This window comes from Gouania willdenowi, chromosome 4, assembly GCF_900634775.1.
Source record: "Gouania willdenowi chromosome 4, fGouWil2.1, whole genome shotgun sequence".
Classification (NCBI taxonomy): domain Eukaryota; kingdom Metazoa; phylum Chordata; class Actinopteri; order Blenniiformes; family Gobiesocidae; genus Gouania; species Gouania willdenowi.
Window position 1 is genome coordinate 42,899,627 of NC_041047.1, and position 19,533 is coordinate 42,919,159.

General features: G+C 39.9%; 1 protein-coding gene across 7 annotated transcripts in view; it reads right to left on the reverse strand.

Moving 5' to 3' along the window:
* mcf2l2 (MCF.2 cell line derived transforming sequence-like 2) overlaps positions 1 to 19,533 on the reverse strand; it is a 95,235-nt gene that overhangs the window by 18,651 nt on the left and 57,051 nt on the right. For 4 of the 7 annotated variants that reach the window (XM_028443432.1, XM_028443433.1, XM_028443437.1 and 1 more), the window contains 9 exons: positions 18,788 to 18,880; positions 16,669 to 16,791; positions 16,223 to 16,303; positions 15,597 to 15,737; positions 13,557 to 13,649; positions 13,011 to 13,089; positions 6,594 to 6,630; positions 6,000 to 6,097; positions 302 to 397 (listed from right to left, as the gene is read on the reverse strand). In XM_028443432.1, the coding sequence (XP_028299233.1) occupies positions 302 to 397; positions 6,000 to 6,097; positions 6,594 to 6,630; positions 13,011 to 13,089; positions 13,557 to 13,649; positions 15,597 to 15,737; positions 16,223 to 16,303; positions 16,669 to 16,791; positions 18,788 to 18,880 (841 nt within the window). The remainder of the gene's footprint in view (positions 1 to 301; positions 398 to 5,999; positions 6,098 to 6,593; positions 6,631 to 13,010; positions 13,090 to 13,556; positions 13,650 to 15,596; positions 15,738 to 16,222; positions 16,304 to 16,668; positions 16,792 to 18,787; positions 18,881 to 19,533) is intronic. The other 3 variants (XM_028443439.1, XM_028443438.1, XM_028443434.1) reach the window with 2 other exon arrangements.

Consider the following 19,533-nt stretch of genomic DNA (forward strand, 5'->3'; position numbering starts at 1 on the left):
CCCAGATGGGTTTTTATTTTTATTCCTATTGAGTTAAAAAGGTCATTCCCAGAGTAAGTACGTAGGAGACTGAACCTGAACAGCTTCACAAATGTCCCTACTGGAGCAAAGAAATTGTTAAAGGTTATAATTTCTTTCTTCAAAGTGTAGAAAATAGTGTGGTATATTACAGTGGGAAATAAAAACTGTAAGTCGTAGGACTGATTGTTTTTGCTGATTCTTGCTGTAATGGGCAGACATGAGGAGGAGCATCACTGGGATGATGATGATGATGATGATGATGACCTAAAAACGCTGTTACCTGAGGGAAGAGACCTTCTGTTGGACAGTCTCTGCAAGCTGAAATGCTTCCGAGCATTAGCACCTGATTGGCCTGATTTGCTGGCTGAAGCATCTACTAAGTGGCAGAGTGAGAGCAAGTAGAAGTTAGGAGAAGAAGAAGAATCAGGGCTTTCGCCTTTATTTATTGGCATGTTTTTACACATATACAAATTTGTTATCTGCATTTAACCTATCCCCGAGGAACAGTGGGGAGCATTTGGGGGTTAAAGGTGCAGTCCGCGACTTTCAGTTCCCTTTCTCCCCCTCCCTCCCCACTGCTCTCTGGCCCTGCCTCCAAACTTTCCAAAGTTCCTCCCTCAAAGGAGCTAACAAGCTAACGTTAGTCTGACAGCAACATAACAGTAATATAACATGCACATGCTCTGTTAAAAGCATATTACTGGAGCGCTTCTCTCGCTCAATGTGCACACAACTCAGCAGCAGCAACAACTCAGTGTCACTTACAGCAGCCACATGGAGGCTGGTGCACGCACATGAACACATACACTACAGAGTTCTAGTGTAACAATTACAAACATAATGTAAATCAATCAGACCATACACTGTAAAAAAGATGGGGCTCTAGCTCTGGGAAAGGGGCGGGGCCTGTGAGCTGAGCAACAGCTCTCAGACAGTCCATCAAACACAATCCTGGCTCTGATTGGTTCTTTTTGCTCGGTCGCGGTGCATTCTGGCAATCTGCCCAAGTCGGCAGGGGCAGCTGGAGGGACTCAATGAGCCTGTTTTTTTTCACACAAACTACTAGTTTGATGTAAATCTGTCCTTACTTAGTCACAGCTTTAGCTAATATGACAAAAAGTTACTTATATAAGAGATGCAGACTGCACCTTTAAGGGACTTGCTCAACATACCACAGCGATGGCCCGGGTGAGATTCGAACCGGCGAGTGTTGAGCATACATTTCATTTCGAGTGTTTCATGCAGACACCATCATGTCAGCAAAGGTTCTGTGTAATTCAAGTCATGATGATGATAGTTTGGTTATTGATTTAAAAGGTCTCACCTCTCATTCAAATGTGACATGTTGGATTCTGGGATTTATACTGTGGGCGGGTGATGAGTAACGAGCTGATGGTTGGGCAGAGCAAGACTTTTTCACAAATTAATTAATACTTGGACCAGTACCAGTTGGTCCACAAAGAAAAAATGAAGTTTAAAAAGTGAAAAACTTAAACAGAAGAGCAGAAGATTTAAGTGATGAGTAAAATATTGGGGTAGTACATGGGTGAAGCATACCCAGCTAACAACATCTCAACTGTAGAGCATGGTGGTGGCACCATGATGTTGTCCGAGTTGTTTTTCTGTTGCAGGAACTGGGCAACTCATCTGCATAGAGCAGGGCTGTTCAACTCCAATACACAATACACAGCTACAAGGCCAGGGCTGCACTATTTCAATGTTCATAGAAAACCTTTCAAATAACCTGATGACACACGCTGAACCTGGAAAGTTCTTAGCTCTAAAAAAATTATTATTATTATTAATAATAATAATAATAATAATAATAATAATAATAATAATAATAATAACTAGAACTGCAAGCAGTTATGAAAGGGGGCCAAGCCTTCCCACGTGACTCGGCTCCCAGGTTTCGCAGAGCCTGTCACGAAGGATGACGGGCTTGGGGTGAGGGTCATTACACAGGCCAACGTGCCATTTGCTGTGATCAGGTGGATATGAAGTTTTGAAAGATGTTATTTAAAGTGTGAAAGTGACGAGCCAAAATGCGTTTGCACCCATTTTAGCGCCACCGAGTGGTGCACTTTTTGGTATGGGTGATCTGTGTGCTCTTCTAGAGTTAACCTGTAAATTTCACAGCACTCAACATATTACTTAAGCTGAAATATGGGTTTGTTTAGTTATATGTTATGATGTAATAAGCCATGCCCACTTTGACCAATCGCGAATAAATTTGAGATATGGCCTCAGGAGGGACCCAAGATCATACCCTCCAAATTTGGTAAAAATTGGTCCTGCCATTTAAGAGATATAAATATTCGTTATTTGTAGCGCCCCCTAGTGGCCTACATCATTCAAATTAGACGCATTTCTTCACAGTCACATGCCAACTAAGGATCTCAGATTTGTTGTTGTTAAAATTTATTTTGACCGAGATATGCGCCAGTTCACATTTTTATTGCTAGCTAGAAAACTTTACTCGGTAATAATTTGCGCAGTGACTTACAAAGAGCAATGTGCTGTGGGAGTGGGCGTGGCATATGTCAGAAGATGTGACTCTATGTAGGGAACATGTGGATATGAATTTTATGAATATGGCGGATATTTGTGAATTTTTGCGTCCAAGGTCCCCTGGGGGTTTTGGACCTAACCACCAAAGGGCACCACCCTACATTGCACAGTTTATTCTGCAGCACCACTTTTACCAACGGAACTATAAAAGGTAACAATAATAATCGGAACAATAGGGTTCCTAGCACCGCTGGTCCTAGGAACCGCGTATACTTACATACGCGGTTCCCTGGTCCCGTGGGCTTGGCCCCCTAATAATAATAATAATAACAATAATGCATTGGATTTTATATAGTGCAATATCATAGACACTCAAAGCGCTTTACAGAATTCAGGCATTATTCTTTCACGCCACACTTAGTGGTGGTAAGCTACCATTGTAGCCACAGCTGCCCCGGGGCAGACTGAAGGTAGCAAGGCTGCCATAGTGCGCCATCGGCCCCTCCGACCACCACCAACACTCACTCACACACTACATTCATACTAGGCACTGTGCCCAAGGACACAATGACAGATACCACTGGGGTGACTGCCACCCCCACTGTGGCACCTGGAATTCTCAGTGGTCTCCCATCCAACTACAAATCAGGCCGTTTTGTGGTTGGATTTTAGTGAATCTATAGCCTGCTCTGACACCCAACTTGTTTTCAGATCTTCTAACTCCTGGAGCTTTTGTTTTAAGTCTATGTTTGCTCCTATCGTGGGTTTTCGTCTGTTATTAGCAGGGGCGGAGCTTCAGGGGGGGTGGGAGGGCAGCACGCCTCCGGGGCTCGGATAGGAGGTAGGACTTAAGGGAGCCGGGCCTCTACCATGGCTCAGGGGAGCTGGAGAAGGCGGGACCTCCATGACTTGTGCCCAGAGAAGCACAGAGTATGGGCAGTAGCCCATCGTGCAGATTTATACAGGGGTTATATAGACCCATTCCGTGTGACGTATGCATACTAAACTAGGTGCATGCGCGCACAGGCTCATGCAAAACAACCGAAGGACTTTTACAGATATTCACGTATAATTACAGATATTCTTTCGGTGCTAAAGGGGTAAAGAATCATTTATGAACGTGTTTAAGAGTAGAAGGCAGCCAGAAAGAAAGTAGTAGCAGATTCCGCCCATCGCCTACACTTCTGGACAAGAGAAGAATAAATATATTTAAATATAAATTAAATTTAAAAAAAGTACTGCGATTCAATTTTCAGCGTGTCAACGTGAACCGTGATACCTATGAATCGATTTTTAACTGTGTAACATCCCTAGTTATAAACATCTAGAGACCAAATCATTTTAGGTTTTCTTTCGTATATACACTGGTTTTTCTATCAGATATGTATAAATATCTGGCCATTGAACATTGGGCCAGGAGTACACATCAGATGACCACTCATTTTCAGGAATGCTGCATGTGTCCTGCAATCGTTCACCAGTACTTAAAGTGAGTTTCCTTAAATAAGCGGCCGCGTCCTCAGGTGACAAACTTTCTACATACTACGAACTATTTACGAGCCTTAACATTCATTGCCATTTTTCAAGCGTCACATATGTAATCAACATGGTTTCTGCACAGAGTATGTGCACGCACGTCAGTCACGTGTTCGGCTCATTCTCCAAGTTAAAACTCATTAAAAACCAGTTGAGGAGCACAGTGGGACAGGGGAGACTGAGTGGACTTGCCATGTTGTCCATAGAGAATGAGAGCAAAGAAAATAGACATACAGAGCATCGTGGACGAGTTAATGGCGCGCTAGGCTCGTTGTATGCCCTTCAAATAGTGGTGAGTAGGCCTATAGTACTTCATATTGAAACTGTGTTTGTGAACATGTGGGCCGCTGTGCCAGTTTTACTAAACTTCATAGCTACTGATACAAGCTCTGAGTTGAAATGGTTAAAGTGGGTGTCAAAATAAAGCGGTCGCTATCCGTGCTGCTGAGATGCTTTGAAGTTGTGTTAGTGACCATCCTAATGTTGTTGTTGTTCTCTTGTTTATTATACTTCATGTCCGTTTGATGGACTTCAGAATGACATAGTTGGTCTCCGTGGTGCCAAAGCTTGTAAGCCCCGCTGTTGCGGGCATGTGTATGTTGTAAAATTATGTTATCCTGAGCTTTATTATTTGGGTTTAAAGGGCCCAGTTATTTTCCCCGCCCCCAGCCCGCCTCTGATTTGTTCCACTACTGGTTCTTAGGTTATATTCTTTCATTCCAGCCACATCGTCTGTCCACAGAAAACAAACAGCTTTGCCCTTCAGATCCATCATTTTTACAAATTAATATCAACCCTCATTTAGAGTCACTAACAGACGCTGATCAGTGAGGAGTTGTGAACAGTGCTTGCACTGACATGAATTTAACCCAGCAGCTTCAGTTTGGATCACGGGATGCATGATAACCAACAGTCAATAATAGCATGTTTTATTCATGTCCTCAATCCAATGATTTGGACCGATAAATTGACTACAGAACACACGCTTTGACCCTACTTGGCTTCTGCCCCCATATGAACCCATCACTGGTGTGGAGTTCCTTAGGACAGCTCACATACTACATGCTCTACTGCTGCGATCATGCTCTCTTTCATTCTCTCAGACTCTGTTTCAGACAACCTGCATATCTGGAATGAATAAAGGAGTTTTCTGTTAACACTGAGGAGAGTAGAGCAGGAAGTTTAAACCGATGTTTATAGGAATGAGACATCAGCAACCCTGTTTCTATGTTGCATACTGTATATATGGATGCAGACATCGTAGTATAAAAGGATGTAGTAACAGATGCACAATATAAACCCTGTGCCTCTATCATAATCTGAGTACGGGGAACCTTCGGTGCACCCTATGACAGTAAAACTGGCAATTTCTGAGTCCCGACATCAGACTCAGCCATAAGTACCCAGAGAAAATGCTCCAACTGGCAAAGATCAGCAAAGCCCTGATGGATCTGGAACTGGGAAGACTATCGAAACCCCCTCAATCCAAAGGAGAAGGAAGAGTGCCTACTCCTTACATTCTGAGTATAAAGATAAATTAATTTCCTAATAAAACTCACAGGATATGCTGTTTTGCACGTTAAGCGGACAACTGGCACAAGTTGAAAGTCCAGCTCTCCAGAGGAAATCACCGGTTCAATAAAGTGTTGACACTCAGTAAATGTGTGTGTGGTGTGTACACGACCCTAACACTGCGTAAAGAAACAGGCTCCAAATCTGCTTAGATCATCATTTTAAGGTTGATCACGTATAGAAAGTCTGAATGTCTGTCTGCTGTGTGCATGTATGTGTGTGTGTGACTGCATGTGAGTTTCTGTGTGGGACAGTGTGTGTGTGTGTGTGTGTGTGTGTGTGTGTGTGTGTGTGTGTGTGTGTGTGTGTGTGTGTGTGTGTGTGTGTGTGTGTGCTACGTGAGTGCGCGCATGTATCACCTTTCTTCTGCCTCATGTTAGGGCTAGGGTTGGTCCTCCTAAAGCCAAACTCTGGACTGGATGAGTCCGACTGCTTCAGGGCCATTTTACGCATACTCCTGATGAAACACATAAAGAGATGACAAACACTAAGTGAGGAAATGACAAATGACAACCAAAAACTATGTTTAATGTAGCATGAGTTAAATTGTGAATATTGGATTGGGGCTGAAACTGGTAATAATTAAGGTATCTGCCATTGGAAAAAGGCCTCCCTGACCTCAGAGACGGCTGGTGATGATTACATTCTACAATCCTTGCAAGAAACAAAACATGCAAATACACTAAAAAGGTACAACAATGGGGTAATTAATCCAACAGCTCATCGTTGTGTTTTACACGAGGGACAGTAAAGTGAACTTGAAAACAAAGCTCTGGTAATAGCTTTACAGATGTCCATGATGTGGGAATAAGTTGGACAGTGCTGAGCTGCTAATGATTCCTAATGTGGATAAACACATGTGGACCAGGAGCTAGAAATACTGATGAGGAAATCCTTTATTATGGACGCCATTGATCCCGCTGCTTTATATCACATTCTGATTGGTTACTCACCTCACGGGGCCACTGTAGATGTTGAGCTGGCTAGCCTCTGCAAACCAAGGAACAAAGAGTCAAAAATAATCCAACAATTCTATTCACATATCAACACATTCTTTGGGACTGCATAGAAAAGACAAACATCCGTACATTTTCTCCTCTGCCTTTAAATAGCAGTGATGGGTTGAGCTGTTTGTGGGAAGCTTGTGTGACTCATCTCTAGCTGTATATTAAATTGTTTTTAAATCTGCTGTGTCAACTCCCTGTGTTGCATTTGCAGGCCTGTTAGAGATCCTGCTGTGACTCTAAAGTGAGAAACATCACCAAAGATGCAGCTTCACATATCAGCACAGATCCAAAAAGACAGCTTCATAAGTGCTGCGTTTACACTTTTGCTCTACGGTGGGATGCTGAGCGGTGACGAGAACTCCCAGGAGAACAATCGAGTGAAATAACAGCCGACAGAGGTGCAGGCCTGGCCAAATGCGAATTCTGCTCTTTGTGGATCATCTGCCTTGTTAGCTCCTATTCCAACCAACCAATGAGGCTATGGCAGGATTGCTGACTCAGCATGAAGCCATTTCACATGCTCCTGCAGGAAGTTAGTACTTTTTCTATCTTGGACCAAGTAATGTTTAATTCCTGCCATGGAGAATGGTCGCACAAAGTGAAAGCAGAGGCTTTACAAAAATGTGTTCAATCAAACTTATTCTGACGGCACAAAGACTGAAATCTTCAGCAATCCTGATAGAAATCCATTCACTCATTTTCTGTATTTCACTGACTAAGAGGCGTGCCACTTGGAGTCAAAGGGCATAGAGTGTGGAAAGCTCTTCTAAATTAAACTTACCAAATTCACTAATCTCACTATTCTATAAACAATTGTGGAACTTAAGCACAAACTGTAAAATCTACAAAATCCCTAAAATATTTGATTCTTTTTTAGTACATACCATTTTATCTGGGTTTTTTTTGATCAAACAAACTAATTGTATTTTTATCTTTCAAATCAAATATTAGTTTTCATATTTGCTTTGGGTTGTAATTCTATAGTTTATTGTAAGAATTAGTTTTTGCATCAATATGGACTTCAAAATTTGTAATAATTCCCTAATGTAACAGTTCTCCCTACAGTAGGTAAGCATCTGTAATGTGTGAGATTGTCAAACCTGGAACAACAACCAAAGCTAAAACTCATTTATTTACTATTCATGCATATGTAACAGGGCTAGTCTGCATTTGGTCAGCCTAAGCTCACCGACACATCTTCAAGTCTCTGCTCTAAATCAGGACCACAGAGCAGAAAGTGCTCACTCACAGGCAGATACAGACAAGAGAAACAAGGAGACAGGTGTGAAAATTATGCACATAAAAGGACACAGTGTCTCTTTTTAAGTTAATACCATGCCAACCAACATATTAGTTAAAAAATAACAGAAGAAAGATCAATGTTTCCAATTTATTCTGCAAAAAATGCTACTCTGCAAATTGAACGCAGAAACAGAGACTGACAGTTAATGCTAGTTTAGAGCTAAACACTGCACTCTCAGTTTGCTGGTCTACTGGCAGTTCCAAAGGTTTCTAGAAGTAGAACAGGAGATAGAGCTTTCAGCTACCAGGCTCCACGCCTTTCGAACAAGCTCCCATTCTTAGTACAGGAGGCTGCTACACTCTCCACCTTTAAGGCTAAACTCAAACCTACTTATTTGAAAAAACGTACGTCATATAAAAATGTAAACCTAGCCACTAGAGACAAAGCCTTAAACCTAAACAAATGAATTAAAAACACAAATCATATAGTACAACACCAACGTTACATTCAAACACAATCTACCATCATTAGTGGTGGAGGGTGATGGATGCAAGTGATGCGGTTAAGATGTGGCCTCATCTCCCACACCTGACCCTTGCCATTCAGGGGCATTCCATCTACACATAATCCTCCAATAGGTGCTGTACAGACAGACACAGTAGTGACCTCTGACCCCTGTAACATACCCACCACACTGCTTACACACCATCTACACTGATGACCACGCCCCCCCCATACTCATTCTCAGTTAACTCACACATAGTCTAGCACCAGGTGTTTCCATGCAGGCAGACCTGCTAATAGCAGAGTTGTGAGACTCGAGTCAAGTCATGTGAGTCTTGAGTCGCAATTTTTGGGACTTGAGACTTACTTGAATAGTTCTCTGAAAAGACTCGACTTGACTTTGGACTTTCTCCTTATGACTTTAGACTTAACTCAGACTTGAGCCTATTTACTTGAAATGACTTGAGGAAAACTTGTGATTTTTTAATATTTAGGAATTAACTCTAAATGTTTTAATAAGTCAGTAAAACCAAGCGCTACTTTTTCCTGATGCAAAATAAATGCACAGTGCATGCTGTTTTAATATTGTGGTGCCAGTGATTCTGACTGGCATGTTTGTTCTGTGTTGCCATGTCTGGGTTGCCATGTTGGATGTTTCCGTGTGTGTTTGCTGCCCTGAATTAGTGGATGGGACTGTAGTTTTTGTTCTGTGTTGTAAGCTGTGTCCTCATTACCGCGTTAGTTTGTGTTTGGCGGGAGTAGAACGCGAGTTGTTCATGTTCTGGAGGGTTAGGATGCATGTGACAGCACTGTTATGGTCCTGCTGCTCTGAAACCCTGCTATTAAAAAGCGACTTCTGACAAAGCTTCTGCGCTCCTTATGGCGCGTTCACACCAAACGCATCTAAAGCGGCAGGTGTACATTCACAATATATGGTGGAAGCGCTTCTAGGGAACGTCGGAGGTCCTGCTGCGCGTCCCGCACAGGAAGCTTTTCGCGCGGCCGAAGTTTTTGACATGGGTCCGGCGCCTCCAACGCAGCCGACGCTGATGTTGGAATTGTTGAACTTTTGGGGCATATCGCGGCGCGTCGACTAATCAGGAGCTTGCCCCACATATTCAGAAAAATGAGAGAAAAAAACCCTAACCGGAGGTGGAGACAGATGGACAGGCGCTCTTCAGCTTGAATAGAGCGCCTGTAGTTGGTGTCCTAGTAGGAGATGCGAGTCCAATGCAGGTCGGCAGGTCGTCAAACTGGCCACGGGAGAGATGGAAGTAGCGCTGAAGCGACTCACGCCCATTGCTGTCTTAAAAAGATTGCACTTCTTGTAGTGTTGACCTTTGACAGCATGTGCAGACAAGGTAAAAAAAAAAAAGAAAGCGACTCTTGTCCGAGGTCAGCTCTGGTAAATCCAGAAACAGCGCCTCTACAATAATGTAGAGCTGATGAACGGGAGTTGGAGGCGACATCTTCAGCAAGGAACTCCAAACTTTATTCTCCAATCGACCACACTTCTCTATAGCCCTCTAACATCACAGTGCACACACTGAGTCACACCAAAATACATCTCAAAACACTAATGTTTCCCACCACTTCACAGTCACTGGGTGAATTATGAACGTAACTGATCGCCACAATATCATCCATTGTATGAACACTCCCGGCAACAGAAAAGACCCACCCCTCGCCGCATGTCACGAGCATCTTTGACGCTGGTGACAAGCGTCTGTATTTAATGAGCACAGCGCCCAACTACACACGTGAGGCACGATTTTGATGCCCAAAACGCGTTTGGTGTGAACGTACCATTACATCACGTCTCATCCTCACTACAATATGTTTTCATTAGATGTATGGCTCAGATCTCCGTAATTACTGTGGCACCATCTGATACATTTTTTACATTATTAAAGAAATTAGAAAACTATTGAAAAGTCCTTAAGTAACAAAATTATATTGGTTTGGATCTAACTCTTAACAGAACAAACAATGTTGGGCTCAACACCTTTAACACCACTGCCTCACCAGTACAATAAAAATATAATACTTTGTGAATGTAAACCATTGTTTGGTGTCTGAGATGACAATATACTCTAGACTTAAAAATGGTATTACTGTATGTTGAGATGGGGCAGGCATATTGTTTATGCATGTTACACAGATGCATCAAGATAATTATAGATGGAGATTATCCAGTTCAACAATTGTATTATTATAATTTTTTGATTACTGAAATACCAGCTTCTGACTCCTCCTGAGAGGAGAACATCAACATGTTCTACTGTCTGAATACGTTACAATATAAGAAAGCCCAGATATGTTCTAAGTTCTTTTTCAGCTTGTTCATCTTGGCCTAATTAAGTTAAATTGAAACTGTGAAAGTTTTTGTTTAGTTTACACTTTGATAGTCGACAAGACCAAAACATCACAACGAAAACATACCTAACTACATGTAGGTCTAGCACAAGATGGGAAAAGTTTTATTTTCTATTGTTTTCTGAGCATTGCACTGCCCCATAGAGGTATTTCATACTGTGCTACATATTTTTGAGGTAAATCAAAACTGAGTGCCTCAGCTAAAAGGTGCACTAAGACTAAATTACCTCATTTTTTACACCATGTGGACAGTGTATATTTCTATTGCAAAGTTGTCCATTTAATTCATCTTTATGAATTTGTTTATTCATTTTATTTTTATTTCAGTGCATTTTAAAGTGCTTCCTAAAGTAAAGATATAATTTTATTTATTACATTTAGGTTAAGGTATTGACTTTTGCAACCTATAAGCTCTGCGTGTTGTACAATTTTGTATCTAAATAAGTAATAAAAGTCCCAATGTTAAAACTTGTAAAACAAACCTGTGTGCAATTTGGCATGACTTGATCACTTAGTTGTGACATGACTTAACCTGACAAAGAGCATGACTTGACTTGACTTGACCCTCACAATGGAATGACTTGACTTTGACTTGTAATGTTAAGACTTGGACTTGACTCAAGACTTGCATTTAGTGACTTACTCCCACCTCTGGCTAATAGTGTATCATGTTTTTCTGCAGTCTGTGCCTTCTCCTTGCCCTTCTCTGTTTTTTCTGTTTCAGGTGTGTTGGCGTTGGGGCTGGCAGTTCCTGATCAGTGGTTCATGACTCAACTAGTCTGGAACACTCTGATGTTCTATCGCTCCATCCTGTTCTGTTCTCCTCTTTCTGTCCACTAACCCCAACCAGTCGAGGCAGATGGATGCCACCTCTGAACCTGGTTCTGCTAGAGATTTCTTCCCATTAAAAAGGAGTTGTTCCTCCCCACTGTAGCTGATCAGTTCATGTGGAATTGTTGGGTTTTTTTTCAAATAATTTTAGTTTTTGATTAGCCCTATGAGATGACTATTGTTGTAAATAGTGCTATATACAAAAAGTTTAATTAAAAAGATCATGTCATCATGACATTCTTCAAACAAATATTAATCTCTGTGCATGAACTTTACATAACAACATTTTTAAAACCTTAAGCTAAAACAGTCTACACAGCCCAGCTTTAAGATATTGACATGTTCTTTTATAACAACATTAGCATGGCTACAATTTCTGGCAGTAATTGAGACAATGACGTCGTCTCCTGCAGTTGGTAAGAGATGCTCTATTGGGACAGATGTAGCAGTGCGATACTATTCCACTCAGACTACTGACGATACATGTTGTGACATTTTGATATTATGACATATTGTAGCAAAATATATTGTTCTTTGTAATACACCTTAAAAAAATAAAAATTAAATTATCAAATTTAATGTGGAAAATTATGTACGGTAATATTCAGCGTAAACATTGTTTGCTCGGGCACTTAATGTGGGACAACACAGAAGCTGCTGCTCAGCAAAAACCTCACAAATTCTACTTGAAGTCTGTCACTGATGTGCTGCTCTCACACGGTGACACTCAACAAGGGGTCAGAGCCCATAATGGGATCAATAACTAAGTTACAGGTGGTTCTTTGTATTTGTAAGCTCATTTAAAACAGAGTTGGGCTAAACCTGTATCCACCGTAAGTGTGCAGTGAAAACCTGAGGAAACAGAAGTCACTCTCTGCTTGAGTTAGAAAAAGATCTTGAGACAGTCCTAAGCCTCAGATAACAGAAAATGCATGAAAATAGTTAACATTAGCAAAAAAAAACTAAACAAAAAAAACAACAAACAATGAAAAACTGGCAGTTATAGTTCTCCTTGAAAAACACAATTTCCATGCTTCAGTTTTCTGCAGATGTAAATAACAATCTCTTGTCCAGATTACAGTGAACTATGCTGTGATGGCCAGGTGATTAAGCAGACAGCAGCAGAAAGTATTACCGTAGCAATGAAGGATTTAAAAGGCCCAGCTGATTACAAATTTAATAAAAAAAATGAGCAGATATTGCCAAAGGATTCGATAAAAGAAATAAAATGAATAAATGGAGGCGAGACGTTGCCTGAGCTCTATCAAATATTGAAGAACACTGCAGCTAAAGCAACATGTTGACCGTGTCTACGTACAGGAAATAAGAGTGTAACTGAAGCTGTGTGTGTGTGTGTGTGTGTGTGTGTGTGTGTGTGTGTGTGTGTGTGTGTGTGTGTGTGTGTAAACCTCTGCATGCTTCAAGCTGGCCTGTCAGAACTTTACGTATCTCTGACACCCACGTATTCTTCACATCCATGGAGGGAGCCTGGACACACACACACACACGCACACACACACAGAGTTTATTGGCGTTGTGTGGTGCAACATTGCCCCCTTGTGCTTGAGTGTGGAAAAAAAAGACCCATCCCAGGTACGCACACACATCAAACCCAAAGCACAATATATAATAAAAAACACTTATGAATCATCTAGTCTTTAATCTGCATCAAAGACATCAATTCATAGTAACACATTTCCCTTAATGTATACAAAGACCAAATGTTTTATGTCCTAAAACACAGCCACTAATTATTTAAGCATAATCTTTCTTTTATACAAACAAATAAAATAAAAAAGTAATCACAAGATACATTTTATCAGACATTAAAAATTGTTTTAAAATCAAGTCTTAAAGACCTAAGGAAGGTTGCTGTTTTGTCGTAGCACAGTGACAGATTACACACTACATAGTAAACTACTCGTACCCTGGTCGGGATGAGTGTGTCTGTTTACCTGGATGATGTAAACTTCTTCTCTGCCGTTGTACCAAACCTCAAACTTTTTGCAGTCACCTTTAACATTTTCTGTGATGCCCACAGCGCCCATCTGATAAAAACCAAATGGTAGAACCAACATTAGCAAATATACAACCAGACAGCTGATAGACTATGAAGAGACGTTGTTATTGGCTTTGGAGTATTATAAGACACAGTGTACGCCTTTGGAGAGTTGTGAGTGTGAAAACTCATTATACAAATCATAAGTTAACAGAGAACAATAATAATCCATTATTGTAAAAAGTTATAACAGAAAAGAGCTGACTCTTTGTTTCTGCTAGGAGCCTGAGAGCAACAGAAAAGCACTAACTGTGGGATGTTTTCATTTCCAGTCATGCTAACTCAGGGATTTGATCAGCTGGGACATTCTTGGAAGGTTTTCTGCAGCACAATTCATACACGTTTTATTACCTTATAGGTGGAATCTAAATATTCACTTATCATAATGATAGCTCCCATTATGAGAGCTAATCCAGAACTGAAGCTTCTGTTGTACCAAAGGAAAGGTCACATTAATCATTAACACTTGGAAGTCCCTCCAATCTATGTGCAAATAGGTGCTCCACTGCTTTTATAAAGATAAGGAATCTGATTTGCAGTGGGAACACCGCAGTACCGGAAAAGCTGTAAGGAGGAAAGAGGAAGGCTGAGTATTAAAGAGGAAGAATCCAGGATGGCCCTGTCGCTAAATTATGCTAGTGCTTAATTTAGATTAATAAATACAGTTTAAAAGACGCTTCCTCAATTAAAGATTGCTCACTGCATGATTTCACAAATCACATCAGGTCATACCTGTCAAGTTTTGGATTTGAAAATAAGGGAAATTTTCTAGCGCCCACAACAAGCCGTCCCACCTGCCCAACCAAGCTCCAGTATCCCTTATATTTTAAGACAAGTGTACCACAAATGTAAAACAGCCACTCGTCAACCACTTACTAAATACAATTATGTGATTAGAATCTGGTAGGTTGACCTTTATTAACATTGAAATGCTGTGAACATTCCTACTAGGGCTGGGCGATATGGACCAAAACTCATATCTCAATATATTTTCTCAAAATGGTGATATATGATATAAATCTTAGATAATTTTATTTCAAATGAAGTCTGACCAGAAAGACAATTCTGCGTCAAATTTGCTAATGCTAAATGCTACACAGGCTAATTTATTAACAAACAGCTGCACAATATGTGCCGCTTTTTCTCCTCTAAGGGACAGCACGTGTGAGTGTGTTCTGTAGTGTAGCTTGTTATGGGGAAGGTCTGGGTTAGGACGCACTCATTAATTCATCTAAATGACCTTTACATGTTGTTCTGAGAAGTAAAAGCATCGACTCCTAAAACAAGTATTTTTATACAAAATAAGCTATTATATATACATACAGTACAGTATATATATATATATGAAATATATATCGCCAAAATAGAAAACTGGATACATCTTGAATCTCAATATATTGCCCAGCCCTAATTCCTTATTACAGTAATTACAATTATATATATGTATATATATATATATATATAATCAAAAAACAGTCTAAATGAAAACATAAATGGGTATATGAAGCACATTTGTTTATTTAATATACTTACAGTTCATATTCAAGTCAACACATTGCAGTATGTGCTTAACTTCCTGGGAAGGAGCAGACACGCAGCGCAGCGGACCCGGTGGAAATTAACACATAGACTAAAGTGGAGCCCCAATTTCCCCCAGTGGAAATTGGGGGTAAGTCTGTACTGGTAAGTCTGCACCGTTAAGTCTGTATCAGTAAGTCTGTACCAATAAATCTTTATGAAGTCCAAACATTTTTGATCTTTTGCATGGGATCGTAAATGTTCCACATGTAACAAATTAAAATTTAAATTACAGATGTTCCACATTTTATTAGCTGCAGTGACCAACAAATTAAAGACTTTTCACACCAAAGCAGATTTAGCCTCTCTGCAGGAACACATACACTACAGTGAGAGCGGTGCAGTCTTAGTGCCTTGCCTTGAGTGAGTGCTTGAAGCTGTAGGACGGGGTCTTTTCATGTCCGTCTGTGGTCTCCTCACGTTTTTTACAGAACAGCAGCATCTTGTCGTAGAGGAAAAGGTGTCTCTGCATGGGCTTAAACCGGGCCAGGTCTTTCACCTGGAATCAAGAAGTCCATCCATCAATTTCCCCATCAGCTACGGAAAGTCTGCTCTGAATTAAAGATTCACAGCCTTAAAATGTTCATCGTCCTTCTTAACAGAATAACTTCTTTTTCTGCAAAGAACTTTCAAGTGATCATGAATGTCTATTCTTTTTCAATGACATTAAAAGTTTATAAAGTGCTTAAAAAATTGCAATAGTTCCGACCTATTTCTGGTTCCTTTCCCAATGGAGGAGCAGCGGCTCTGCTTTGAGGATGGCATGTTGATTATTATTGACAGCAGCCTCACTCAAAGACAAATCAATCCTAGGTTTGAACATTTTACCTCACCCTCCTAATGTGTCTTTACAAAGCCCTAACTTTTACACACTGATAATTAAAATGGAAAAAATAGTTACCCTACTTTGTATATAAACAGCTGTTTCTATGAGCCATGTGCACATGTTGTCATGCTTTATGGAGACAGGTAACTCTGCACTACCTTGCTGTGTCCTTTCTTGTGCTCAGTCCAAACACTGAAGGATCCCTGCATCAGAAGCTTCCCCAGTTCACTCAGATTCCCCTGTAAACACAGTCCGTCAGTGGTTGGTCACATTTGCTCATCTTCAACTAAAGATCACAAAAGGACATTATTTGAGACAAATGGACTTTTACAACTCATGACTCCTCAGTTCATCTCCATCTGCAGGAAACATGATGACACAATCTCTCCAACATATATAATGCCATTGTCTCTTTACACCCCAGATGACTCAACAGCAATCTGAGTCATCCTATACCAGGGTTCCATCCATTTCCCAATGAGCCATACTTTACAGTCCTTTACTGACGATTAACATGAGCTGGATGACTGAGAACCCTCACAGAAATCAGTTGAAACCCTGACTTTATCTGATTCTTTATTGATGATATTGAACTCTTACTTACTTCAAAACCAGTGATGGCTATTTGGTGCATGGAGTCGTTGACAGACTTGATGATATCCAGCATGGTGGCTAAAGCCTCCTCCAGCTCTGCAGTCCCCTGGTCCTTACTGCATTTCAACATCTCCTGCTCAACGTGGAGGAAAACAGGATTTAATACAACCACAGAGAGTCAAGGATGAAACATTTTGAAAACACACAGTCAATCCATAATTTACATGGAATGACCTCACCTTGTCATGCAGCCTAACTGGGTGGAATAATGAAAGCACATTTCCTTCCACATTGAGCAAAACTGAGTGTGTTTTTTAAATGACCGACTCAGCACTTAACTTAACGCTTAAATAATTTCAACAATAATTTACTAAATGAAAAGTTCCCACATGGTATTACCTTTTCAAATCTAATAAAAGCTGTCCAATAACTCTCAAACAGTCTTTCAGCCTGATGATGTGAAAGTTAATGATCCAATTGAATTTTAGGAAACTGACCTTTTACCTTTTCATCCCAGGTAAATAAATAAAAGTAACAGCATGTGTCCTCCACCCACTGAGCTTCAGACCAGCTTGATCCCAGTCACAGTTTATGGATGAAGTCATATATTAATTCAATTAATTATTTGGTGTGTGACTTCACTCGTCCGCGCGTGCGGGTCGATACATTATTTTAATGAATAATATAATGCTTTTACACATTACAGTGTCAGCAGCTTCCTGCGTGGGTTCTTTCATTCCTGCCTTTTCTGTAACAACAGTGTTGTTTTTGGTCTGAAATATGGATTTTAATTATTCATAATCTTAAACTTCAGCAACACCTAACCAGTCGGGACCAAGTTATGAAGTGGATCAGATCTGAGGGAGTATAAAAGCTCCCCCTCTGCTGGTGCTCAGCACTATTGCTGCTCTTCGCTGTCATCATGGATTTAAATTCATGATATTTATTTAAGATCATAAGCTGTTCCTCTGCCAGTTTTCTCCATTGTAGTGATTGGTCGACGCTGCAATCTCCACCGCTTTCGTGTGAACGCGCACATGCCAAGGCTAAAAACACTTGGCATAAATTAGCGTGTTGTTATCAACTGTTGTAAGACAGCTTCTCTCTGACAGGGAATGTTTGGTTAGTTAAAGCCCGCTAACAGAGATTCATCTAGGATATAATTATCTAGATTCGTCGCATAGGGCCTTGATGTTGATTGTTGCAGAAGAATTTCCCTTTTCTTTAACACAATGAAGTATTGTATAAAAAAACTGTTATTACTACTTTAAAAGAATATCTTTATTATTAATATTTAAAGTATTACCAATGAACAAAATAAGTACACATTTATTTTAAAAACACATTTAAAGTGCTTTTAAAATAATAATAATAATAATAATAATAATAATAATAATAATAATAATAATAATAATATACATTTGTATTTTGATGCAGTGCTTACATATACAGGTACCCTTTATAAACGATAGGGGTGTGAAAAAAAACGATTTCACAATTCATCGCGATTTTTTGGGTGCTGATTTTAAATCGATTTTTTTTATTTTAAAAGTCAATTTTTAAAAAAGAAATAAACACAATTTCAATATTTTTGCGTATTTATGCAATATTTCAGTGGTGGTTACAATGCTTTCAATCTGTTCAGATCAGTGCAATAAGATAAATTATTTTTTCTTATTTTTGTGAATTATCAGTAACTCAGGGTGATTTATCCTTAATGTTCTCACTTACAGTTGTTACAATGCCGTCATTATGTTGTAATGGTTACTTTAAGACTTCTACACAGTAGTTTCAGTGAAAATAATGGCAGTGTGTAACACTTTTTTTTTAGTGAAAATGTGCAAAAACACTAATAATAAATAATAAATAGGATGTTTTGAAGCAAATAGTTTTGACTCAATTTGTCCTCTGAATGATCGATATCTTCTGATGAACATATCCAGCAAATTTTCCATCTCTACATTTAATTTTGATATTAACTGTGTAGAATACCGCGATAATATTGTATCGCGACCCACGTATCAGGATACGTATTGTATTGCAACATCCTTGCCAATACTCACCGAAAATGAACTGCACTAAAAACAAAAAAACATACTTTCTATGATCTGCCAGCATTGGTGACGAACCTTCAGCATCAGCTGGTACTTGGTGATCCTCTGGACAGGCTTCAGCAGGTAGGCGTCCAGGGAGAGTTTGTGGTCCAGCTTTTTCTGGCATTCCTGTAAATGGGTCAATGACGTATAAGGATATAAGCATGATGTTTCATAAAATGTGCATCATCGGGCAAGATTTGCATGAATATTATGATGGAAAAATGACAAAAGCTTCCAATCATCAAGAAACAAAATGATGCATTTCAATGATGGTATGTTGAGCCAGCAGAAGTATTTAAATGAACAAAGGGTACAGTGTAGATGTTGGTGTACGTCAGTTACTTTATTTTCTGGAGTACAATGTTTCAGTGTGGCACCACCCTCCAGTGGGTTAAATGTGAATTGGTTTTGAAGTTTTATATGACATGATAACAATACATCCTATTAAGAGACGTAGCTACACTGCTGAGTGTAACTTGTATATACATGATTAGTGATCACCATGTCCATAACATTCTCCATATTTACATACAATAAAATATGTGTCATGTTTAGAAAAAATACCTGGAAAATAAGGTGGAGCTGGTAGAACTCTTAATAGAAAACAAATGAGCATGTACAATTATAAAATATTGTAAAATTCTAAAACTCCGTACTCCATTGAAAACCAGGGTTACTCAATAGGCGCCCACGGTCCGGATCAGGCCCCCTAACCTCATGTGTGTGGACCGCTATTGTGTGACTCCTTCATATGTGTGTTTTGGTTTGGTCAGCACGTG